This window comes from Vanellus vanellus (genome assembly GCF_965231255.1).
Source record: "Vanellus vanellus genome assembly, chromosome: 2".
Lineage (NCBI taxonomy): Eukaryota > Metazoa > Chordata > Aves > Charadriiformes > Charadriidae > Vanellus > Vanellus vanellus.
The window spans coordinates 71664954-71691217 of record NC_138906.1 but is presented as its reverse complement, the minus strand read 5'-3'; the positions used below and the strand labels follow the sequence as shown (position 1 = coordinate 71691217).

The window sequence follows — 26264 nt, the reverse complement described above, 5'->3', positions numbered from 1 at the left end:
AGGTCTGAACATGTCTAACACCTGTTTCTTGTCAAGTCTCATGCTCTATTTGCAGGGACCTGCTCTCCTTTGAGAAGGCTTCTGGCTCCTGCTCTTCATGCACAGAAGGAAGGAATGTAATCAGAAACAGCGTAAGTAAAAGGAGGAGCTGTGGCGTAGATCCCACAGTTGATGGCCGGGAATGAGGCATTGCCTGCTGCTCGCCAGCTGGGAAGAGGCCACTTTCCTTAAGGAGTCACTCTATCTCCTGTTACCTGACAAAGGGTCTCCTAAGCCCTCTCTGGGAAATGAAAGCTAAAAGCTCACTACCTACAATTAGATATTTACTATTTAACCAGGCATCTGTTGAAAGAATTTTTGCTTGAAGGAGCTTATTTTACTCACTCACTTTCCAGAAGACAGACAAAATGTCCAAAAAAGTTTTGTTTTTTTATTAAACCTCGTAGTACAAACCTGGAAAGTAAACAAAAAACTGGCAATAAACAACATGAAGTCTTTCCTTACAAGGAAAGAGAGCAGAGCAGCGCTAATAAATTAAATGTCAAACTGTAAGCCATAGTCAGAAGTTTACTGTCAAGAGGGAAAAGTACACAGCAAGGCCATAAAAACCAGACAACCACATTTGAAAACACTTGACTCTGTTTATGTTATTGTTAAATATTCCAAAACAGTTCAGTCTTCTGCAACAACAACCAACAAATTGTATTATAGGACTTTCCTGACAGTCACCACTGGCAAGCTCAGTGCAATATGGGTAGCTACGGTATTGTTGAATTCAATTACGAAACAAAACAGTTTGTGAAAACATTTTCCCTTTTTTATTCCACACATACTGTACACACAACCAGAAAAGGGCAACAGCTACTCCATTATTATTTTTTGTTGTTGTTCAGTGATGTAAGCAGCACTTATAAATGTTACAAGAAAAACCCTGTAAGCATCCAATCCAACCGATGAAGAAAGTGAAACGTAAGGCTTTTCTTCATCTTGTCTCTTTGCCATCCCTCCCCCCACCCCAAGAAAAGGCTCAAGTATTTAAAAAAATTTACAGGCATATGTACAAAAGGTGTGATTTTTTTTTTTTGTTACAACATGAAGAGAAAAAATAGACAAGATGAAAGCAAATGCATTTTCACATTCAAAAGAAATATGCAGACCTGCTAGTGGCTCTAAATGTGATCATATAACGAAACAAATTCAAAACAAAAATTAATGCTTGACTGTGTAAAGGTGTGAAAAACAGCAGTGGAATGGAAATGGAATGTTAGAAAGATTGCACGTCTGTGACAAAAGAAGCACTTATGGCTTCAATCACTTTTTTTTTTTTTTTAAAGGATGCTATTGAAGGGTTTTTGATAAAGTAGCCAACAGCACCAAAAAATAACAGAATGGATTTCCTAATGAAATCAGGCACAGTTTTCCCTCACATGACTCCTCAAGGCAGGCAGTCTTTTTTCCTCCTTTTTTTTTTTTTTTTTTTTTTTAAATTTTTATTTTTCCCCCTCAAAACAGATGCATAGTGATGTGCTGGTAAAAGAGAACATACTCCAAATCTCCTCCTTTTGCCTACAGTTAGGAAACAAAGTCCATCTTCAGCTGCCATAACCTCCCAAAGAAAGTGTGTATTCTCCAATTTAAAAAATTACAAAACTCAGCTTGCTGTGACAGAATAAAAGACAGCCAAAGTAAAGCAATTTCTTTCAAGTTTTTGTCTCCTATCCCTTTTCTCTCTAGAAAAATCTGCTCACATGACTGGAGAACAAATTATAAAACACATCAAACTTTAACCTATTCAAAAAATGGGTTAAAAGCCTTTTTTCACAGTTACCAAAAAGGCTTTTTATTTTTTCAGCCATAGGGACAATACAAATTAATATTTTATCAGCCCCTTGCCGGTTTTAAAACAGTGAACATACGGCAGTTTAAAAAAATCAGACTGCTGTATCTATCTATTCTAAGTACAAAAAAAAAAAAATTCAACAGTTTAATGCTAAAACAAAATTAGTTCTCTAAAACCAGAAGAAAATCTTCTTTAGAGCTAGTGCAAAGACAGCTTGTATTCTACAGCAAGTACTCCAAACTATGGTATAATAATTACAAAAAATATATATAAATTGACAAAATGAGAGTGTTGGCATCTTCAGGATTAACTTGAAGCACTTTTGGATGAACTGGAGGATGAAAGCCTAGATGATGGCACGTCAACTGTCGCTCTCTTACGAGGTCCTCTTTTTGGTGTAGGCTTGCTGATACAGTTCTCAATGCTGCCGTTTTTACCAGATACTTTTCCACAGATTTGATTGACTAGACTGATTATTTGTTCCTGTTCAGGAATTGGGAAAAACAAAACACAAATTAGCACCTGCTCTTTCTCCAGTCACTTCTGATGGAAAGAGATGTAACGCTGCCTTTTTGACGGAAAGCATTTAAAGTGGGGGGGAAAAAGAACATCTATATATTCACAGCCTATGCAGAAGCTTCGCTCATATACTGCATATTGACCAGGAGAAGTTGTGTAAAATATACTGTGTAGTAGTCCCAACACTGCCCTTGCTGAAGCTTCGCCCCTCCAAACTTAAAGACGGTAACCAGCAGAGCTAGAAACGTCTGAGCTCTGGCCCCTAAGCAAGACTAAAGCAGCTGGGCTGCAAGGTTACTTCACTAGGGTCACAAATATTTTTACATACAACTTAAAATCTACTGCTGAACAAAGTTATAAATGCCATAAATTTAAATCCACGGTAACAGTGCTTATAATTTACTATTTAGTAAAATATTTCTTTAAGAAAAAGATTCCACTTTTTCATTGTGACATTGTTGTCATTGGTTACGGGATGCTACTTTTGTTTAATGCTTTTTAGGGTCTCTGGGTGCCCAGCCGCTCTGAGCCCATGCATAGAGAAAGGCGGCTGCTGCCATGCAGAAAAAAGGGCTACAGGTCCATGGATGAGCAAGAGACAGGAGTCCTTGAACTGCGCATCAAAGTGTCTTGGCTAAAATGCCACTCCTAATTTCATTACATTCGGGGACTTGCTGACGTTTGGGGTGTGGGAGGGAAATTTTTCTGAACTGGCTATCCCATCCTCGTAAGAATGTTGAGAAATTATTTCTGTGCAAAGTTGAAACAGCATCTTAATTAAGCCTACCAAACAGTTAAAAATAAATAGGTTTAACAACTGCCATTTGACATTCAGGTTCTTTCCCCATCCACAGCCCTCAAAAAAAACCCCTGTAATAATAACCAGGCGTGCAGTTAGTAGCCTTCAGAAATATAGAAACTTTGTGAACTTGGGGGGAAAAAAAAAAATCATCATCATCATCCATTATTGAAGGAGAGGTTTTCCTACCTTTCCTGGCGCAGCTTAAAATAGCTACTTGTACCAGCACTGATCTCTAAAAGCCGATTATAAATTTCTCCTACTTCTTCACTATCCTCAACTTGAGCTAACAGTAAAATGCTGCCTCACTATTCCCTCACCCATCCCCTCCCACACACTGGCTGTCCACATGTGGAGCCAACTGGAGAGGTAAAGAGGCATGACCTGACTGTACTGCAGTGTAGCCCAGAGCCCAGGCACAGTCCTAAATCGCCAGTTTGAGTTCTGTGATTATTCACCATCCCGTTTGCTTGATGCCATTACCGGACCTCTCATCTACAAGTACTCCACAAGTTTGCCTTAAATAAGGTTCAGGTTGGACGGGAGTAAGTCGGCATGAACTTTCAGTTATCGACAGAGAGAAGTTATCCTAAAGTACAGAACTTATCATAAATTACCAGTCAAAGCACAGCCTCACGTTCTACAGCACCCCAAAGCATTAAATGGCTTCTCTGTTACTTCTTTGTAACCATGTTTCCCCGTATTTCTTTTACTTGGATCACAATACAGCACTTTCTTCCCACACCAAAAAAAAAACCCCAAGGAGCAAAGCACAGTCTCCTGAGGTCTCAGCAGGACAAAGGCAGAGCTAAGTCTAGTCCCAAGTTTTCAGTCTCAAAGCTCACCGGCAGCACAAAGGTATATCATACAGACCTCATCGTAACGGTACATCATTTTCAGTCCCCGACAAGACTTCTGTTTTTCCACATGCCGAAGGGCACACTCCAAGCAGAAGACAACATTTTCGTTCTCCTGTACAACCTATAGAAATGCAGAGGCGGAGGAGAGAGAAGTGCAGTGAGCTCCAAATGGTAGCCCTGTCACGCACACAGTATTTCCCATTGCAATGTGTGAATTACTAAACCTGTATTTCACTACAAGTTGGTGCAAGGAGGCGTAAGCAAGAAACATTACACATTGTGAAGTGGTTCAGAACGTGTAAGAGGAAGAAAGTACATATACCATTTTTGATGCTAATGTTGGCAACTACATACAGGGTTTTTTTAAAAATCACCAATAGCAACGAAGGTCGAATCCAAATAATGATAAATGCATAAAGCTTTATTGGTATCTAATATGTAGCCTAAAGGTTTCCCTGAAAGCAGCTGTTTCCTGTTACTTTAAATGCTGTCTTGAATAAGGATAGAATCAGAAGCTCAGCCACAGGATTCCTCAGCTACCGTCTCATTCAGCAGAGGTCCCATTTGCTCTGCTGGCTGCCTGCCAAGCCTACAATTTCAGCCTGGAATTTGATAACCAAGTTGACTTCTTGCCCCTTCTTAACTGTTAAGAGTGACAAGGAAAAATCCTTCCCTCGATTACTCTTACTCCAGAGCAAACGGACCAGAATTAAGTTTTGGTTGGGTGGTTTTTTAAACAAACTCATTTTAAAGTTATTTTAAAGTTACTTCAAACTAGTGCTGCTTAAACATGTCTTAGCTGCTCAGTGGTGTAAAGACATGTATAAACTCAGCGTATTCTGTCCTGGGGGGGAAAACAGCTACATCTCATCATTTAACAGTTACATCAAAAACATAACACTTCTAACCAAAAAACCCCAAAAGATGTCAGAAAAAAAGGACTGAATATGGATTCACACACACTGTGTTATGTTTATTTAAATATCTGATCTTGGAATTAGGTAGTACTTTAAGGTTGTGGGAGGGGCTTTTGGTACTTTTAATGAAATTGCCATCCTTCTGGCTGTTCTGCACACAGCTAAAAACCTGAAAGTGTCACCACAGTGGTTAGCACACCTTCAAAAGCCAGTAGGCAATTACTTCCAAAAAGAGAGAAAGTTTATGGGCATGACTTCTATTTTGGAACAGACAGGTTGGCAAACAGCATCTTGGCTTGACAGCTAGGATACATCTACCCTGTAATCTGGCTTGCAGGGCAGGCTTGCAGAATTGCAGGGAAACTGTCGCAGCAGGTGCTGTAGCTGCATGCCCGAGACTCGGGACGTGGTATTTGAGTTGCTAGCGCCCATCCTGAGAACTCTTCTGCCAGGACTTGCTACTACTGGCAACCTGCAGGTGTCTTTGTTACCCCTTCCTAGTGCAATGCAGACACGCTCGGGGGCATCCAAGAGCAGCTGAGTGACTAGTTTATCCCTTCCCTGCAGGGGGAGGGAAGCTGGCTGACACTAGCCCTTGTCTTCTGTCACCGCTGCCTAAGGTCATAAACAAACCAAATCAACATCTCTGCGTCTTGTGTGCAGTGCATGAGATGACTCTGTGGTCATGTGTTGTCTCTCAAGTGCTTATAGTCCATTACAGTATGTTATAAACAAGAGGGGAGACAGTACCCCACCGGAGGCAAAGGATTTTGCTCACCATGGAAAGATAGCACAGGTGCTGACAGATCTGACATCTCCTCTCTGACGTTTCTAACTGCAACCACTTTCGAGGCTTTTTCTTTCCATCCATCCCCGTGCTGCTGCTGTCGTGGCTGCCATAGCGGGCTGAAGAATGGAGACCTGCCTCGTAAAGCTGCCGCCGCTGCCTCAGCTCCGTGTCCCTGTGAATGTTATATGCAATTAGACATTGCCATCGCCTCGTACCACCACAAAGCCATACCACCCTTTTACCACGATCATCGCTGAAACCTTAACTGCACACAGCAAAGCCCTGAGTGTTGCTGGAGGATGGTGCCATTCCCTATGCATGGTGAGAGACATCCAGCACCACAGAAACGGTTCCCTAATTCCAAAAGCTATCTCTGGATTTTAACAGCGACCACTGTATCAAGCCGGTGGTTCTCAAACTGCTCCTCAGAGAACTGGGGACCGCCGAGTACTTCGTGGAGGTCGATGGTGCTCGGGGCCTTGTGGAGAGTCAGGAGATGTGGCTAACATGACTGTCATTCCTGAAGTTGCCAAAAGCCACCTTGAGGAGGAAGAGCTGTTGCTGTCAGGAGTAACATAGCCACCTTCATCAGGAGGCAGAGATGAACCAAGGACCTGCTGCCATGAAGTGCTTCAGACAGGAAAGGGGGAGCAGGGCAAATGACTGTGCCAAAAGGTGAGGATCTTGCTGTACACCCAGGGGAAAAAGAAGGAGATGTCAATTAAGACTAAAGACTAAGCCCTCCAGCCGCCCTTCACCCACGGGGTCCACAAGGTGGACAATACTTCCTATTCTGAACTATACAGCATTAGGACAGCAGGTCGGGTTGGAGCCGAGTGGAAAGCAGCAAGTGTGGAGTAAGCTGAGCAGATGGAAGGGGAGAATAAAAAAAGCTCACCACCAGACCCAGCTGAAGATGGGTGGAGAGCCAAGCTAAGCAAACGGCATGGGCAAACTGAGCAACCAAGGCAGACCAGGAGAGGAGGCAACAAAAGACACAGCACAAACAAGCAAAACAAAACAAAGGGAAAAAAATATGGTACGCTGTTCCACTTCGGTTGTTTTTTTTCAGGTTTTGTTGTTTGGGATTTTGTTTTACATAAGCAGCCACAGGAACGACCGATAACCTCCAGAGAATTCCAACCTAAGCATAAGAACGAGTTTGAGAACCACTCTGATAGAGGTCGATGTGATCGTCTAACAGCAAGCACCAACATTTCTGTTTCACCTTTTGCACTTGCAGAGTTTTCCTCTTCAAGGGAAAAAAAAAAAAAACAAAAACCAAACCAAAAACAAAAACATGAACTCGGAAGTGATTATTCCCACAGGGGAACCAGCTGCAGGTAAAGCAGTCAGCACGCATCTTTGTATTTCTTTCTGAACACTAAAACAACACATGGGCTGTTTTCCCCTCCAATATGTCACTGGAAATTTTCCAAATGAACATGCTAGTTAGTTAAATACAGTTTGTAGATTCCATTCATCAAAACTTTCTTGACATCTCGAGTACCAGTTGTCACAAACTTGAAAGATAGGTAGGAACTACATGGTAGGGAACAAAAGAGAAGATCATTACACAGGAAGCCAGGCAACATTATATTTTCTTTTTTTACCTATCTTAAGAGAAACCCTAAACACGTTTCCTTAATACTGGAGAGAAAAAGGAGTGTGAAGTTTTTTTTCCTTTAAATGTTCAAGTTCTAATGCAAGATGTGTTTGTTAGCACCCATGCATAAGCTGCTCACTTATTCAGAGGGTTAAATCAAGACAACTTTCTCTATACGAAGTACCTCCTACAACTGTAGAATAACAACCTTGCTGCTGAAGGCAAGGGTTCCTGGTGCAAAACCCATGACAGGCATGGATTGACAGCGGCTACTGATGCCAAGAGGTTGAAAAACTGAAGAAAGGCATTTAACCGCTTGGCACCATGTAGCTCGCCTAACGCATCAGGAAATCTTGACTCTCAGCACCAAGAATCAACAAAATAAAAACCCAAGGCAAACTGTAGTTTTAATTCTTTGATGGTGCCCGAAGTAAGGAATTCTTAGAGTAAGACATCCTAACCATGGGCACTCTCACATCAGACACAGCCAAGGAAACTGCTTCTTCCACATGTGGCTGTCTTCAAGTATGTTTGCTGGGCTTTTGCTTGGTTAAGTAGGTGCAAGACATGCCTGAAATGGTTACTTACGTCATCCACCTCTGGAGTCTGTCAATGAAAACAAAATAGGTCCAACAGGCCCCCAATTCGTTACCTGAGCTCTCCAAGAAGTGATGATATCGTACTCAGAGTCGGTCCATTTTCCTTTTTTGCTTCTGCTGTTGCAATCTGATAAAGCAACTTTTCCATTGAAAATGGTTTGGCTATACGTCGTCTCTTCATTTCCTGGGACAGAAATTGCAAATTAGTTGAGCAAATTTGAAAATAACAAGTTACAAAGAATTAATTCAATGCAGCAAAAAGTAGCACTTTAAAACAACCAAAAGTAAAAGCTTTCCATAGTCCAAATTAAACAAAATATTTATGTTCCAGCTTACATCCTGCACTAACTTCACACTGAAATAAACGCTAATTAGAAACCAGTCCTTTCAGCGGAAGGTCAGGTGCCCAAGTGCTTCGCTGAATTGGGTCTTCCTGTTGAAAGGACTATGAGAGATTATTTTCTGCACGTGCTTCAGGTGAACCAGTGCCACAGAACAAAACTTGAAAACCTAAACCAAACGCCTGCCACCAGACAGTCACAGTCAACGGCTTTCTTGGAGAATACTCTAGTGCCTGTTTTATCTAACATTTTGTTTTTATTCAGAGTCACCAGCGGAGAGCAAAAGAGTGTCTGCAATGCATGATGGCATATATGCTAAGAAATCAAACTGTATGCTATCTTCTCCTAATATGCTTTACTGTGAAATTTAATCCAGAGAAAAGGTAGGCTAAGTCTGCATGTAAGAAAGAGAATGAAGCAAAATGCAAGTACTCCAATGTCACCACGTTTCAGGTATACCCTTTTTTCAAAAAAAGAAATTAAACTTCATCAGTGGAAAAGACCAGGATAGGAGAGTTGTCAAGAAAATGAGAAAAATAAAAGAAGGATGCCCAAGCGTAGATTAGCAGGCAGTTCACTGAAGCGGAGGAACCAACAAACACCTCAAAATTCTCTCCCTAAAGATTCATTTTTCCTGTGGAGGCCGACAGGAGTAACCCAATCACTTCAGCTCAGTAATACGCTATTTGCACTCTCTATTCTGACCTGCTTGAAGCCTAGGACTGCTGTTATTTTGCAGCTTTTAAAACATCAAAAAGACAACTACTAGCAAAACAGGCAGATACCAGGGAAAGAGGCAACAGGCAAAAGAGGGGGTTTCAGTTCTGCTCAGTTTTGCCTGTTCCTGCTCCTTCTCTGTGTAAGCTTTCAAAGGTGCGTCTTTCAGTCCTGTCAATATGAACTGAGTGATTTTGGTAGCTTAAGCCCTTTTGGTAATTCTTATGTAGGCAAATTTCTCGATTTACTGTGCACCTGGGAAAAGTCTAGAGTTTTTCCAGTGTCTGAAGAGGTATGTTTCGTGTTATATAGACTCAGAGAGTTTTCATACGATGCTAACAGTGGAGTGTAACGTGAAGGTGCCATTTTGGTTTGGAGTTAAGCCCACCAAATACCTACTTGGCACAAAGAAAACCAAAGATTCATCTTTAACCTTAACTTTTTTTCACCCTGTTTTGTAACTCTAATTAGGTACTCTTGGTATTTCTTTTATCAGAACCAGTATATCATAAACCTCATAATTTTTAATAGCACCGATCGCATGCGTTGCAGTGGTAACTAATATATGTATGTCATAAAATGGATTAGTAACCTTTGCTGACCAAAAAGCAGACCAAAAGTTCTTCAGAAGGTTCTGCTAGAGCCTGTGTGGGGTCAGAACAGCTGCGCTTTTAGGAGTGGTACGAGAAGTTTTGTCGCACGTTAGATCTGCTTCGCATATTGTCCGAGGCTGCATAAGAACAGCCACTCCAAGCCAGATCAAGAGCCCACAGAGGCACCCCATGCAGACAGGATAAAAGGCCACAGCGGGTGGCTGGGGTAAAAAGCAAGGTATGCTCCTGCTGGCTGGCAGCTCAGGGACCCCCTGAGCCCAAGATGGGTCTGTCCCGCGTTTAGCACAACTCACTGGATCTGTGCATTTATCTGAATTTCTGAATCCATGTACATTTTTCTCTTCCATACAGTACTGAAATCCACAGACAAGTATTTTAAAACAGACTTGTTTGCTTTTGACCTACTGCCTAATCATTTCTCTTAATGACATGTTTTTCAATGTTACGAAAGCCAGTGAGCATTCATCTCGTAATTATCACCCTGCCACTTTTGACCTGGTCTTACTATCGTGTACGTCTCTCGATGATCTCTTTTCCAGGCTGAGTAGTCTTACATTTAATACAGAGGCTAATTCATACCTTTAATCATCAACCTCCACTGTGCTTTTTCTAGTTTCTCTACATTCCTTTTGCAATTAGGGATTCAGTATTCAAGCCATAGCCATAGCAAGAGCTTAGGCAGTGCCATAGCGACGTTTCTGCTTTGTCCTCTGTTCTCTCCTTGCAGTTCCTAACATTCAGATTGGTTTTTAAATCTGTCCAGAGCACTTGGCTGGCAGCTCAACAGGAAGGCAAAGACTTTTTTTTCTCAGCAAGAGCTTGTTTAGAGCCCATCGCTCTGTCTGTCAAATTAGGATTAATTTTTACTCCTGAGTAATTTAACGTTTCTTAACACTGAACTTCATTACCATTTTCTCACTCAGATCACTCGGTATCATGAAATCTCTCTGTAACACCTCATGGCTTTAATTTTTGCTGTCATTAACATTAATATCCCCAGTATAAAGGATTAGTTTTGCTATTCACTTCCCTTTCCAGGTTATTTACAGACACGTTGAACCGTACTGGTCTTAGAACAAATTCCTGAGGAACACAGTAAGAGACCTTCCTCCGTGAAAAAACCTGACCATTTGTTCCCATTCTCTGCTTCTCTTTAAATCAGTTATTTTTCTGGTGCATAAACTTTCCTTCTTAGACCATAGCAAATTAATGTCTTTAACAGACTTTTCTGAGGAGCCTTGCCAAAAGTCTTCCAGAAATGCTCACAGACACTATCAACTGGATCTTCCAAAAGTTTCAGGGCCTGGGGGCCATGACCTTGCTGCAAAAGCCACATGGATTGCCCCGGTCTCACTCTTTTCCACACTAATTTTTTGCTTTTGGCCTTTAGGAAGTTGTTCTTCGAAATCTCTTTTTGGTCTGCATTTGTGTGTATTTACATGCATCTTGCTAGAGTCATTGTTTTACTTGCATTTTCATCACAAAAGGGATTTTTTTGTTTCATTTCAGGCTCTTTCTCCTGCTGTTTAGCCATGCCAAGTTTAGTGGGGGGTTGCCTTTTGGAATTTTTTCTTTGCTAGGCAATGTGCATATGTTGTGAGCCTCTAACACGGCATCTTTAAACAATTTCTATGCTGCACGCGAACACTTAACCCTTCTTTCTGCATTCTCAATTTAACAAGCTTCCTCGGTTTTATGCGAGGCTGCCTTTTGAAATGAAACACCACAGTAGTGGATATTTTGCGTTTTACTGCGCCTTTCAAGGTTCTTAACCTCTGCTCACCATCACAGCGCAGCTATTTGATAGTGATGTTTTGAACTGGGCTCCACCATTGCTGAGAAAGAAGCGAGATGACAGTTTCTTCTCCTCACACGGATTTCCTGACTAACTGCTCCCTGAAGCCATTTCGGTTCTGGCATCACACACCAACACAACCGCTATCCGGCCTAGGGGGAAGAGACCAGCATTTCCCATTATCGTCGTATGTCCTGCTTCTGAGCTTCTCTCATCTCCTTTAGTATGACACAGGCTACATCTACACACCATCCACAGTATGACAAAGCAGGAGGGGTGGATGTGCAGAGTGACATGGTTGATGCTGAGGACCCAAACAACCACCGGACGTGTGCGTGTGTAAAGCCAACGGCCTTACTTCAGAGCAGTCTAGCCTGGTTCTGTGGCCACACTGCCACCGGTGTTTGGAGCGTATCAGGTGCGCTTCTGGAGCGCCTCTTCCCATCTGGTGTCATCTGAAAGCAACCCAGTCCACTCAGGCTAAGACAGCTCTGTGATAGGAACCAAGGAGTGGTAATTGTATGGTGTTTTAAAGGCACGTTTCTCACCCAGACTAACACCTGGGGGAAGTGGTGCGAGGGGGGGGAATGCCTATAAAGTGCCTGCCAGCCTCCCGGTTGGACTGTCAGGAGCACAGTGCTAACACCATGCTTTTCCTGTTTAGGATGGGAAGATCAGTGCACCGAGATTCTGTCACTGGTGAGAGAGTTAAACGTGGCTGGTTTGACTGTAAGGTCTCGTCTGTGCACAGCAGTGCTGCTCCAACAGGATGACTAATCCCATCTCTCCTATGTACTTCTTCCTCTTGTACTATGGTAGCGGCCGAGTCTCTTTTTTCCACCAAGCTTCTGGTAGGCCCTATACCACCAAAACCCTCCTTTAAAACCAAACATTCCTTCTTTCCAAACCTCTCGATCAGTGGGCATTCATTTGGTCCAATATTCTGCTTTCCTCTTTCCTAAGTGAGTTTTACTGACTTTGCCCAATGCCTTGTTTGAGGACATGGAGTTACCCCTTTGCCATTCCAAACACACGCTCTTCCACCACACCTGTAAACCTTCTCCTCATACTTAGTTTAAAATTCCAAGAGCTCTTAGGGTGTTTTTTATAAGCCAGCAGCCTGGTTCCATGTACGGTTTAGGTGAAATCTGTCTGTCCTTTTACGCAGGCTTTATACAATCGCCTTTATTGCAACAATTATCCCAACTCCTTATAAACTGAAATCAATGCAATTTCAGATGCAGAATTTCATTTTTTCCATATATTAAAGGAGATTGAGCAGTCATTCAATACATGAAATGAAACAACATTGTTTAGTAATATAAAGAGAGTCACTATAAAAAAATCAGGTCACAGTATCACAGAATGAAAACAAAGTTAAGGTATCAAACAGCTGAAAACTGTCAATATTGCTGTCGAGAACAGACAGACAGGAAGGTACAGTTGTTTGTTAGAGAGTTCATTAACAGTCCAAAAGGGGAACCTTGCTCATTACACAGAACATCTCACAGCCTCTGAAAAGCACAATCCTGGCCAGCCTTTGAAAATGGCAAATTGCCTTGTCAAAGTGAAGGAACCAAGGAAGTATTTCCAAAACTTAAGGGAGTTAAGAACATAGGATAGTTTGAGGAAAGAAGAGGTGGAAAGGAAAAAAAAAATAAAAGAAGGAAAATAACAATGCAGTAGGTGTTTCCAGAGTTATTTTCATATAAACACATATCTGTATATCTGTGGTTCTTGCAAAGTTTGTGAGAGTTGTGACTTCGCTTTCCAAGGTAGGTTATCATAGATTGGAATAGGCTGCATTTTCAGTCAGCTTATATTTACCCAGTGCAAAGCTCTTTAAAATTAATCAAAAGAAACTGTTCTTCAGAATGTGAGGCACCAATAAGAGCTTTTTAATTGCTGCATAGTGATTTCTGTCTCTTACAGGAGTGGCATTTTCACAATATCAAACAAGTGTTCAGTAAAGCAATAAATACAGCATATGGAATTAATATAATTGTGTACCTTCAGACAGAAAAGGTTAGCTCAGAATTCTCATTCTTTACCTACACACATATACAATTCCCACCTTCCCCCAAAATAAATCTGTAATAAAATAACCTTTTATTTCAAACTAAGTTAATATACAGTTAGTATAACCAGGCCGGAAGAATTCCATTAACCCTAAAGAAGCAAAACCTAACTGTGGACGTATTACATTTTATTACTTACTAACCACTTGGTCTGAAGCTGTAAATGATAATTTACTGGTGGCTTAGCTATAAAACACTACCAAAATAGCATCTGTAACCCATAGTGTATTTGAGGAGGTTGGGAACACAATTAGTGACACATATTCTTTGTCCAAGAACAGAGAGATGTAGCCAAAATCATGACGACTGGGCAATTCACCTGTTTGTTTCTTCAGACAACCTTCCTCAGTTGTGTGAAAAGGAAGTAGGAAGTTGGTTTTATTTACAGGTTAGTATTGGATGGGCTGGACAGTGAACCTAAGGGTTTTCAAGTCGATTAAAATTGAAATTGCCCTGATCAACAGCTTTTCCTGAATGAAGGGGCAGAGAAAGACAAGCAATACAGCTGTGAGTATTAATTGACTCTGCCTATCATAGGAACTAACAAGCACAGTTATTCAGATATTTGCACCTGAGATTCTAATGGTTCTAGAAAACACTTAGAAAAAATTAGTAAGCATAATACAGTGTATTATCATTAGCTCTGAAGGGATTTTTGAAAAGCTTCCTTGCAAACTGGTCTGCAGGCATAACAATCTTCTGAATTTTTCAAATATACAGAAGTTTTTAGCTATCAATTAGTACCTCTGTCGCTTTTCAGAAAACACTGGATCATCTTATGCCTTGCAGAACTTTTTCCTTTTTTTATTTAATAGTTCACAAAAATAGATGTAGTTGTACTAGTCTCACAATACTATCAATCCTGGAATGTCTGGTTTGCTGTCGTTTTAGATGGCAGGGCCGTGAATCCATTTTAACTCCTTTTCTCAACTTACCTTGGCTGTTTTAAAACCCATACTTGTCCACTGGGTGGTAGCAAAGTGCACTGTTTCAGAAACACTATAGCCACAACACACTTTAGACACAAAGGATCCAGGAAAACAGACAACAAACTGCCCGCTCTGCTGTACAGTACGGTGCACCCTGATCCCCTCCTTACACAAGATTTCTGGGGAGATCTAGAAAGACATAAAAGCAAACCAAAAAAATTAATAAAAGAAGCCAAAAAAAAAAAATCAATCAGAACTTTCTTTTACAGTTAAATCGCCTCCCTTGCTGGTGATTGCCACATGCTACCATGGAGAAAAGCTGTGCTCTGCTAACAGCTCAGCTCTGTTTGCTTTCTCTCTTCCCTTCTGCACATGCTGAAGCTTAGTCTTTGGAGTGAGAATTACAGAAGTGGCTCTTTTGAAACCAACAGTTTAAACTTTCACTTGTCAAACAATCTCAAGCACAAAGCCTCGAAACAATACTATCATCCACTACAGAAAGTAACACAGGCCGTTCCGTTTTCCATCTAGATCTTTTCAGACTTGGCATTGAATCCACCTTGCTACCGCACTTCTGTTAGAGAAGTTAACATGGATAGCTGAGGGGGTTGTTTATGTTGTGGGCTCCCAAATTTATACTTAAATGCACTAAATAGAAATTGTTATCCACAAAATAAACAAGGGAGCCAAAAAGACTTTGAAATCCTTTGAAGCATTAGGCTTCTCATATGCATGCTGGCATCATAAAATAGCAATTATGGCAGATTAATTGATTACAAAACACTCCCTTTGTGGGGTTAAATACATTATGGACAGTCCTAAAAATGGACATTTATTGCACTGCCACATTTATTTTTATTTCAACATTTTAACGTGTGAGCCTTGTTAGAAAAAACCCAAGTGGGTAAATGCTGCAAGTAGAAAGTAGCCAGATTTTAACAACAGCCTTTGCATCATTGTAGTGCAAGACAAAACCAAAATAAATCCCCAAACAACCAGCCTTCTGATTAGCCTTGGGTTCTCAAATGGGAATACCTCTCCCAGTATTAACCTACCATTACATTACTTTCAAGCATTTCCAGCCCTGGAGTGCCATTGGCTTGCAGCAGGGTATGTACCACATCGTCAAGTTTGTTCTCCTCCGCAGCAGGAATGCAATACCTGTTGTTTTTTCAGAAGAAAAGAGAAAGATTTACTGTGGAGTAAATAATGGTCCACAGCTACCCAGTAATAGGCAGTTCAGACCAGGACATTGATTAAAAGAAAGACATTCAACACAGGTTTTCCCACACAGTTCTTTTTGGTAAAACACTGAGGATTCATGGAAAGCTGTTTATTTAGACTCAGTCTGATGGTGTTCACTAGGTGCCAAAGAACACAAAAATCCCCTGAAACAGAAATATGAAAACTCAGTGCTCTGCAGAATCAGAGGAGAGAAATCAGCAATAGAATGATGTTCATTTTAATGGCACCAAACCAGCTAATTATGAGCAAAAGTTTGCACCTCATGAGCAACATATATATGTTCTGTTACCTTTATCCTAAATGGTTGTATTTTTCACCTGTGCATTAACCAAAGGATCTTTTTATTTAATAACATTCTCTGTTCGTAACAATCAAGAAACCACAAATCACCTTTACTGTTAGTACACAAACTAGCCTAAGACCTTCTTTGCCTTGCTTACTAAACAAATCTCACATCCCTCCCCTCCCTTGCAACAAAAGAAAGATCTGACTAAGAGCAGCCAAAGCAGCAAGAAAGATTTAAAACTCTGCTGGGTATGTGCTGTGTTGCACATCGTCCTCTCCTTTAGAAGCTGCTGTCCTCTGTGTGCTCACTGCCAGCAGTGCTCCCTATGCAGAAGTGACAAGAAATAACATAGGAGTCTCAGGTCTTTGCTTCATACATCCAGAGAACTGCTATTTTGCTGGATGCCGGGAGGCGAGATGGTGACAATTAGCCTCTACTCTTGTTTGTACCCTGCCAGAAGGGTAATGGTTTATGTCCACCCAGGAGACACCTGTTCCCAGGATCTGGTAGTTGGTACCTGACACCTGCGAACTGAGCAGCACAGCTCAGTGGGAAATAGTGCAAATCCTGGGATTCCCACACCTGTCTTCAGTTGCTGCCACGCTGGGCTTTATCTGTGACATTACTTTATTTGGATTTGTTATGTTCAGGCAAATAAAAAGCATCTCCAGATTTATAATGACTTATCTCAGTTCACTTTAAGCAATGAGACCTCAATCTGGATCCCATCCGCACCCATGCCAGACACACACACACACACACACACACACACACACAGACTTTTTCCAAACTTGGCAACAAGAGAAAAGAAAGAATCTGGAAAGATTTTGGTGAAAGGGTGCAGTTTTCTTGACATCCATCCCATCTCTCCACCAGTTTCATAAAGCTTTCTGCTGGCCTTACAGACCTTGTCAGAATATTTGCTTATAATACACACTAACATTAACTCTGTATGCATCATACAGAGTTATCCTGCTTGATTAGTCTGTAGGAGGCTGTACTGCCTATGATTTGAACATCTCGTCACTGTTCCCTGTACGGATGATGACTTTGGTTTGTCTTTGTTCAAGCCGAGAACCAGAAAAGATGACAGTATCTACTTGTACTGCTAATTGTACCCACAATAAGGGCTCTAATGAGCTGGCTGCCCAGGTGTACATAAACTGAGTCCTTACATACATATTGACAATGATTAGGACCTTGCTAAGAAATCCTAGGGTTATAGAGGGGTGAAGTGGAAGAACCTCATCTTGGTAAGGATCAAGTCCCAACAGCAATTTTAAATGCATGCTGTGTATCAAATACTTTGCAGTACCTGCACTGCTAACAGCAACAGCTGCAGAACAGCTGCATATGTGTAAAGTATTATTCTAGTTACACTATAATAACAGATTTTAAATGGTGATGAAAATATTTTTCATTCAAATCCAGAACATGGCAGAGCCCACTCTTTTCTTTTAGAATCAGAAAATTTAGCTGGAACAGCTGAAAGAGTCAAGCGCGCAGTCCCTCAGAAGATTGGCCCAGGAAAAAGCACAGGAAGGATACGTGAAGAGGAAGGGCATCACAGAAGTGCACGGGACCATCTGACTACTGGCAGGACTGAGGCGTATGCTGCAATTTCACTCACTCACAATTCTTCCTGTACCTCTAAAAATGGGAAGTGAGCAGCCAGCATTGACTTCCGAGTGTCTTCTTTTAATGGGCACTGCGGATGCTTCCTGAATAAAAAGGTTAGGTCACTGACTTGTGCCCTACATGAAAACTGAGTTCTCCTGTGTTTCCTCTTCAGGAAGTAAATCTGAGAGATTACACAGTGACCTAAGCAATCTACAGGTAAATGAAGTACCACTGATTTTAGCACCACAGGGATCTGTGGTGCTGGAAGAGAAGAATTCTGGGTGCTGGGTGGACTTGGCAAGACAGAGAAGAGCTTTGGTGCCCAGTCGTCTCCTTTGTTATCACTGAAACAATGCTGTCAGGGCTACTCCATACACTACACCAGATGTTATTAGATTAATCTTTTCCTCAATAAAGTTGGGAACTTTATTGCAATATGAAAAGTTGTAATGAGTTAATAATGCATATTAGCCTGACACTTCAGCCTAGCAGCCTTGCTGAAAAATAGCTTTTATAGAGAAAGAAGTTTCGCTTCTTCCTTCTTATGAGCTCTTCCTGCTTACTATCCATGTTTCATCAAGGCATTCATCACAAGCACACCTGAAGCTATGTACTTATGTAAGTAAGCCCATCAAGAAAAAGCAAATGGCTTCTTTGGTTTTGTTCGTCTTGGCTTCGAAAACCAGAAAGAGTAGTCTTTCCCAAAACTCTGTCTGTCTGCATTCAGGTCTTTTCAATCACAAAAGACATATGTTTTGACATGCACAGTACAAAGAGTGGCCTCAGAACTTAATTACGGGATTCCTGAACATCATCTGTTTGGAATTTACTGTCATTTAAGACTAGGTGAATCTCAGAGAGAAACAGACTCACCTAAGGTTGAGGACAATGTAGCTTGCTTAGCAATTTGTTCTGATAGTATATTATTATAAAAGATTACAGATTCCTGATTCACAGAAGAGGGGGAAGAGCCCATGACAGAAAGTGACAGAAACTCCCAAGTCTGTCGTATAATCCAGTGTTTACCTTTACCCTTTGGTATCACCACAAACACTTATCCAACTTAAAATAGAGAGAGGAGCTCCTGCTTTAATAATTTCCTCCAAGATTTCAAATCCTTTTTTCTGGGCTATGTGCTTTCCCAGTGACAGCTGAGTCAGCACTGCTGACATCAGCGCCAGCTGAGAAATACAGGAATTAAAGGTAAGGGCTGAAGTGCACACTTTGCAGGTGAATGAAATGCAGTTGACACTGCCACTGCTACCATGGGGACTGCTGGATGCAAAGGGGGTCCTGCAGGTCTCCCATCACATGAGCTGAGGAGCCACAGGCTTCCGTAGCTCAGGGTTCAAAAGGGGAACTGCTGAAAGGGAATCAGCTTCTCACCTTTACAGGGGGGGCACCATTTAAACAACTTTTCTTCTCCATTTATTGTATTTTATCTGATCAAGAAACACAGTTACATTGCTTATCATTCATTGTTCTCACTGATGATCCTCTTGGGAGGTGACACCAATATCACAGGAACCTGGCAGAAAGGCACGTGACATGCCAGCAGCACCTGCTTCCTCTAATCCCTCCTTCAGCTGTTGTACTTCCGTTACAACCTAACTGATCATCATCTGTAGCAGTATGTATGCACTGAATTCAGGAAGGATTCACTATGTTCAAAACCACTGATAAGCTGAGTGTTAAGTCTATTTGCATGAAGTGTCTACAAAACATGAAATGTAGCTAGCAGCTAACTGGTGATGTCCTCATTGAGACACTAGAATGATGTGTATAATCATTATCAGATGAAAATGAAAAAATTCATACACGAGAAACTACTATGGACCTGGTAGATACCGAGTTCAAGATATTTTGTGTAAAATAAGAAAGCAGTGCCTATTTAGTCAAAGCACAGATTCAATCATTTTACAAGTGACAACATGGAGCTAGATTGACAAGTGCGTCTCTGTCAGCCTAAGGAAAGCCTACCTTGACTAGCTGTCATTTGGCTTCCATGTCATGAAAACTTCCCATAGATTAAACCCTATGTCAAGCAGGAACAATTTATTGCTAAATATCTCAGAAAAGAGCATGAAAGATAAAGTGAAACTCTTTTTCCAGGAAAGGGTGTTTCATCACTTAAGCTTGTGCTACATTTTCCCATTCAAACTGTAATCACACACACTGGACCTTCTAGGTGAGATTCATTCATGCAAAAGGTACTACACAAGCTGCTGTTAACACCAGCCTACAGACAGCCACCGTGGAGAATGTGAAGAAAACAAAACACAGGAATACCTACCAAATGCAATCAGCACCAGTGTGTAAGTAGTCAATGTATGGAAGGTGATTTTGGTCTCGAGACCAGCATGAGGTAGAAAAGACCATGCCAATATTTAGCCAAGGAATTGTCACTCCTAAAACAAAGAGATTGAAAATGAGTTTTGAGTAACTGCAGTTTCTAATTAAAAGACAGTTTGAGAGGGCATTTCAGTTGAAAATGTTGTTATACCTGCGAGCTGACCCTTAAGTTTTAAGTCTTCCTACCAGAGTGAATAATTCACAGAGAATTTAATGAATTTAGCATTTTCCACTAACAAAACATCTACCAGCACGTTACTGTGCCCTTGAACATATTTGTTTTCCAATAGCTGTAAAAGATCTTGATTCTTTAGAGAACTTACAAATACCCATAATTCAAGCTCAATGCCATTAATCAGAGGAGGTTGCTTCATGTTGTCAAGTGTACATGTACTTGTAAACAGATATCCTGTTTCCCGGCTGGCTTGTTCAGACTCAACACCTGCACAGGAGACTGAATTATGCTTTCAGCTAATGTTTCTACCAGTGAATTGCAATTGCACATATGCAGCTGGAGCACTCGTGACAATTCATTTAGAAAACTTGTGTGCTGCTACCTTGTCTGTAGCCCAGCGCTGCAGACTAGGTTTGCAAGTCAGGAAGTTGCACGGCTCTGTCCTTCAGCAGCCTGACATAAAGCAAGAACACTGATGTACTGGCAACAACAGAAAGGGATACTGCAAGTACAACCGGTTCCTCCCAGGTATAAGGTCTCAACTATTCATTAATTCTTTATCGGCACGCCTGCCTTCATTCCTTTAAATGCCTCCTGCTACATACAACTGCGTGTCTACCCAGTCAGCTGGTGAACAGAGGGGCCAGAAAGAGGGAGAAGAGTTTGGTGACTACACCACCACCTTTAGAGGACACTTACACCTGCTGGAAACTTAAAAAAGAGACTTGCTTACCAGGCACAGCACCAAGATGTCGCAGGATGGATCCTGTATTATTAGGAAGGACTGTGAGGTTCCACCCATGCCTGTTTGAGGGGTGACACAGAGGCAGTCACATGTCAGTGCACGTTCCTGGTGCCAACGTCCCCAGCGCCGAGCTGCCCTGCCAGCCTCGCGTCCCCACCTCCACTCAGCACAACGGGGCAGCTGGCACAAGCTGATAATGCAGGTGGATTTGGTGATCTTACCTTGAAAACGGTTCAGATTTTCCCACGGGGAAGCCGCTCCCATGAGTGTTAGTATCTACTTTTCCACAATGCACTGCTACGTGGCAATCTTTCTGTTCCACTATCCGCCAATATTCTTGCTGTGGTAAGAGAAAGCAACAATGCATTTTTAATTCACTGAACAACATTTCTGTCATTGAAATATAAACCCTAGAAATTTACAGGGCTTTCGTGACCTCAATGTAATTCAACATAAAACACGCTTAAAAATAAGAAGATAAGTATTTAAAATAACAATGAATTGGGAAGACAGAATTTAGATCCTGTTCGCTCCTGTGCTTCAGCACACGACAGATTAAGACTTCTTTCTCTCCCTCAGTTCATCAACACCTTTATTAAAACTGTCAAAAATTTTTAAAAGGAAGAATCAGTACCATGTCTAACTAACCATTTATTTTTCTCCCACTCTAGACAGCCCTAAACTCCTTATGGCAATGCCTGAACGTCAACTATACTGAATCCCCATACTCAATCCCCTGAAATAAAAACTTTTACCACCCCTTATGTTGGCCTCACCTCTACTTCAGCTACCGTAGGCTCCTTTGTGAAGCACATGTTCATGATGTTCCTTGCTGTTCGGTAGAACGTTGTTAAAGAAACAGACCTACCCTGTGGAAAAAGAAAATAAAATTAAAACTGAAAATAAAAAACTGTGCCTCCATTCCCCCTGCCCTCACTCTTTTCCTTACATGCTCAATCCCAGCTCACCACAGGGGGAAAGAGGACTATGTCTTCAGAACACATGTGGGTCTAAAGCTCGTTTCTTATCTGAGGGCAAAATACCGCAAAATATACAGACATTTAACCACGCTGACTCACCAAACCAACCATCTAAGAGGCCAACGGAATGTTCCCAGAAGGCCACATACACTGCTTTGTCCAGCACGACACTCTGTGTTTGATAAATGGAGAAGACGGACATGGCCCAGCTTTCTGTGACAGGTTGCAAAGGACCCAGTAGGCAACCCTGCCTACATTTTACAATCAAATTCGGTACGTGATCAAAGGACCATGTGGCTATGCTCTTTACACACAGAGAAACAGGTGAGAAAGACTTAGGGAATTCACAGAAATGTTCAGCATCAGACTAGCATTGTATGTGATGGAAGGGGGTCACAAAAAGTAGAGTTTACCAAGATTACTGTAATCACCTGCTTACAAAAACTAGTTACGCTCAATTGTGTAAAAGCAGTTCAAATGCAAGGAACTAGGACCCGTTATTACAAGGCTGAGAAAAGTAAAACACAGAAAAATTGCCAAATGAGTGTGCTCTTTCTTGGCACTGATGCAGGAGCTGTACGAGAAGAGGATCTGCCTTGGTTTTCTGCTTAAGCTATACCTAAGTTTCTGGATATCTGCCTTCACACATAACCATAACACCAGCTGCTCGGGCGAGCATCCTCTGAAGGCAGAAGCATGAGAACCCGCGTGCTCCTTTCAGCCCAGACATACTAGTATGCCCAAAGAGGGACACCCCTATCACCTTCTCTGCTCCAGGGCAGAAGAAACATCCTGGGAAGCTGTGAGCCACGAGAGCTGGCAGGTGCCACACTAGCTGCTGTGGCCATGCTGGTTTGCAGCCATCACTGCAGGAAGAGACTAGCATTGCTCTGCAAACATGAAGTTGAAAATATTTTTGCCCCCCTCGCCAGATCTAATGGTCCTTCCTTTCACTCCCATCGTGTCCACTAGTTGCCCATCTGAGGAACCACTGACTTAAAAACTCCACATAAAGGAGCATTTTATTACTTGAACTATTATTACCTTTCCAGTTTTCCAACTACGAAACAGATCTGCCAAACTACCTCCGTCTTTTCTTGTGTTTAATTTAAGAACTATGCCCGAGAGTAAACTAGAAACAACTATATAAGCAGGTTTTCCCCCAGAGGCCAAGTCTATCACTTTGACATGCTCCTATGGTTGTAACATTGTCATTTTTTTAATTGAACGCAGCATAATTAGCTGTAACAAAAAAGTTTGTGAAATGCCCAGGGCTCGGGGCCCTCTGGTTCCCGTAAACTTCAGAGTTGGATGCTCTGTGATACAATATGCAATTTCCTTCATCTTTTAATGCCCTCATGAATCGTTTACGGAGGCAGTCTTTTACAACAAAACCTCTCGTAAAATGCAGGGCCCGTACCAACAGCTGTCACACTTGAGCTTAGACTTCACCACTCACAAACCAACACAAGTTCTGCAGCAGCTTCCTCGTTTCAGTTACTTGCCTCTTCCTCTCATCTTACACAGAAAAACAAAAATAAGGACTCATCTTCCAAGATTAACCACATCTTTTAATTTTTCAGATATGTGGCAAACAAGAAAAAAGAAAGCAGAAAAACTGAACAGTTTAGCCCTTAAAAACTGCATATGCCCATTTCTTCCTCTATCAAGAATCTGGCATTTTTTGAGTCTCCTAAAAGTTGTAACACAAAGTAAACAGTTGAGGGGGTTTTGTTGTCTGGTTTTTGTTGGTTTGGTTTTGGGTTGGTTTTTTTTTTTTTTTTTTTTTTTAATCTGGGGGATCTCGTAAAATTTTGTAATGCCAACTCAGAAAATAATTTAAAATGCTGTAATGGAGCATTTTAACCTGAACACAAAATGAATTGCTGAAGCATAAAATACCCTTTCAATGCCCTCACAAATGTCTCAACAGTTCAACAACTGGAAGCTTCAAGCTACTAAGCAGAGTTTCTGTTTCTGCGACAATACAACAGAGGAATGTTTAAGGGACAAAATTTCCTATTTTCTCTCCTAATTCTCCACAGCCTCTGTGGTGGCCACAAGAGCCAACCCAGAGCATCATCACCATCACCACCATCACCAAGCCTGCAGGGAAGGCATGGAAAAGGACACTGCAACACTATGTATGTTAAAGACGTTAAAGCAACCATAAAAATGAGCAGAAAACAGAGATTTCACAATAGTCACAGGAAGGAAGGAGGGACTCCTGTTAAGCAGAATCCAAAAATGCCAAGTCCCCGGCTGAAGAGAGCTCAGCATGGGATTTCCGTGACAGTTTAATGTGAGGGCTGGCAAAACTTGCGTTGGTGATTTCTTCTACGTGTCCCTCTAACGGGTCTGCTAATAAGCCTTCAGTTTGTTCTGTATGGAAACAAATGCTGTTTTCAGGCAGTTCTGGTACAGATTTTTAAAAATATTTTCAGAGCTAAAACTGGGGAAAGAAGAGAAGAGTGAAAATCTTGCAAGCAGATCCTTCTTTGATGACAGCAGTCTCCTTCACATACTTACAAACGACAACGTTTTATTAGTCAGGTAGGAAAGCTATACATTTTAGAGTATGGAAAGCAAGCGCAGCAGCCTGCAGCACACACTTAAAAGCACAGCAGGCCTTAGAGCCTGGAAAGGAGCAGCAGAGAATAATTTGGGAGCCCTGGAAGAAAGTCAGCCAAACACAAAGGTAATTTACTCGAAGCTTGACATGTGATACGGTGGTAACTGCTCCTGGATGAGACTGGATGTCTCTTTCTAAAAACATGTTTCAGCTCAAGCATGTGCTAACGGCAGAAATTACTGTGCAAAATCCTGAATACATGGCCTCTTCATGGTCTGAAGTATAGAATTTATGGCCTAAACTGGACTACAGCCATATGATTACGATGTTCTCCTCCAGCCCTCAATCTATTGATTTGGGCATTTATCAAAGAGGCGGGCTTGGTTTTTTTTGTTTTGTGTGCGTTTTTTTATTTTTAATTATAATTAGCAATGTGCTTTAAAAAAGAACCATTGCAATCCCATCATCTGTGGAAACTGTAACATGATGATGTGTTCTGTTAAACAAATTTCAGGTTTTCTCAGAAACACGTTAATAGGTAAAGAACACTCCTCCCTCCAGACACACGCACAGAAGCACACCATCATTCAAGAAAAACAGAGAATGCAGCAGTAAAAGGCTTGTTTCATAAAATGCCATGAATTACCCTCTGCTTAAATCTATAAGCCAGCACCACCTCACCTCAATCTTATTAAAATGCCTAGTGATGAACTATAGTCATTTTACAAGTCTTGTTGGTTATGCTGGTGCACCAAGATTGTTGCATAATTTCTTATTTCTACGTCTTGAGGCTTGCTCTAAGTGACATAACCTGTTCTCACGCATCAGTCCTTCTACAGGGCTTTCCCTGCCAAGTGCTGTGAAAATGAAGCTTCATGCCTCTCTGCACTCAGACCGACCAAGCATCCCACGGGGTACTCCACAGCAGGGATCTCTCCAGAAACCCACTGTAGATTTGCTTCCCCCTGTTTGATCCCTGGTCCATCACCTGACTACTCCCCAGTCTCTTCAGTGCAGATGAGCATGGGATGGGATTCAAACAGGCAAGCCCCAGTGTCCGGGAAGCTGCTGGCACCACGGCAGACAATGCGAGGCATTGCCTGAGCAGCTCCGTGTGCTGCAGCTGCTTTGGTGGGTGGGGAGAGCGCTGGCCTGCTGGCTCAGCGATGCTCATCTCTAACAGCTTCTGTGCACAGAACAAAAGTATTTCTACTGGGTATTGCTGGACTCATACAGGGTCTGATGCTGTCAGTACTGCCAGTGCTTTCTGGGCAGCAGCAGCAGTTTGGGAGCTCTCAGCCTTTTGGGGGTAAAGGTCTGGGGCTCAACAGACACAGGCTGGTTATATGAGCTGCACTTTGCTTGCTTGCCTTTTTTTCATTTTCTAAGTCTGATTAGGATACTTATCACAAATCCTAATCTTGCTTTTTGAGTTGCTTTGTATCTTCTCGACTTTAACTTGGGACATGCACCAGAAAAGAAGATGGAGGCATTTCCCCACTAAGTTTGAGGTTGTTCATAGAGCACTCAGGGTAAATTGTATCAAATTTTTCATTTAACATCTTTAAGCACAGGATATTAAGCACAGAAATGCCACTTCACTATTCACAAATGCTGCTGTCATTAGATAAGCTTCTCTCCAACAGCTGCATGGCAAAGAGATTGCTTTTCAAAGGTGGGATGGAGGCTGGAGTCCCCAAATAAAAGAATTTTGGGGCTGACAAATCATAACAGGCTGCAAAAGAAACCTGAAGCAAGCTTTTAAAGCTCGTCATGAGCTCATGCAATCCCTAAATAGCTTAACAATAAGCCACTTTGGGCTATCTGGCTTCATTTCCTGGTGATGGAAGTGAGATTGGAAGGGGAAAAACAGCGTATTCCTTTA

General features: G+C 41.7%; 1 protein-coding gene across 1 annotated transcript in view; it reads right to left on the bottom strand.

Moving 5' to 3' along the window:
* Positions 1-1461: 1461 nt before the first annotated feature.
* The window catches only part of JARID2 (jumonji and AT-rich interaction domain containing 2), a 128827-nt gene continuing 104024 nt past the window's right edge, over positions 1462-26264 (bottom strand). Inside the window, exons 8-17 of the mRNA XM_082498987.1 lie at positions 21604-21696; positions 21049-21167; positions 20816-20886; positions 19849-19963; positions 15460-15565; positions 14411-14593; positions 7984-8114; positions 5714-5897; positions 4032-4139; positions 1462-2323 (exon numbers count right to left, since the gene is read on the bottom strand). Of these exons, the coding sequence (XP_082355113.1) occupies positions 2147-2323; positions 4032-4139; positions 5714-5897; positions 7984-8114; positions 14411-14593; positions 15460-15565; positions 19849-19963; positions 20816-20886; positions 21049-21167; positions 21604-21696 (1287 nt within the window). The 3' untranslated portion in view covers positions 1462-2146. The remainder of the gene's footprint in view (positions 2324-4031; positions 4140-5713; positions 5898-7983; positions 8115-14410; positions 14594-15459; positions 15566-19848; positions 19964-20815; positions 20887-21048; positions 21168-21603; positions 21697-26264) is intronic.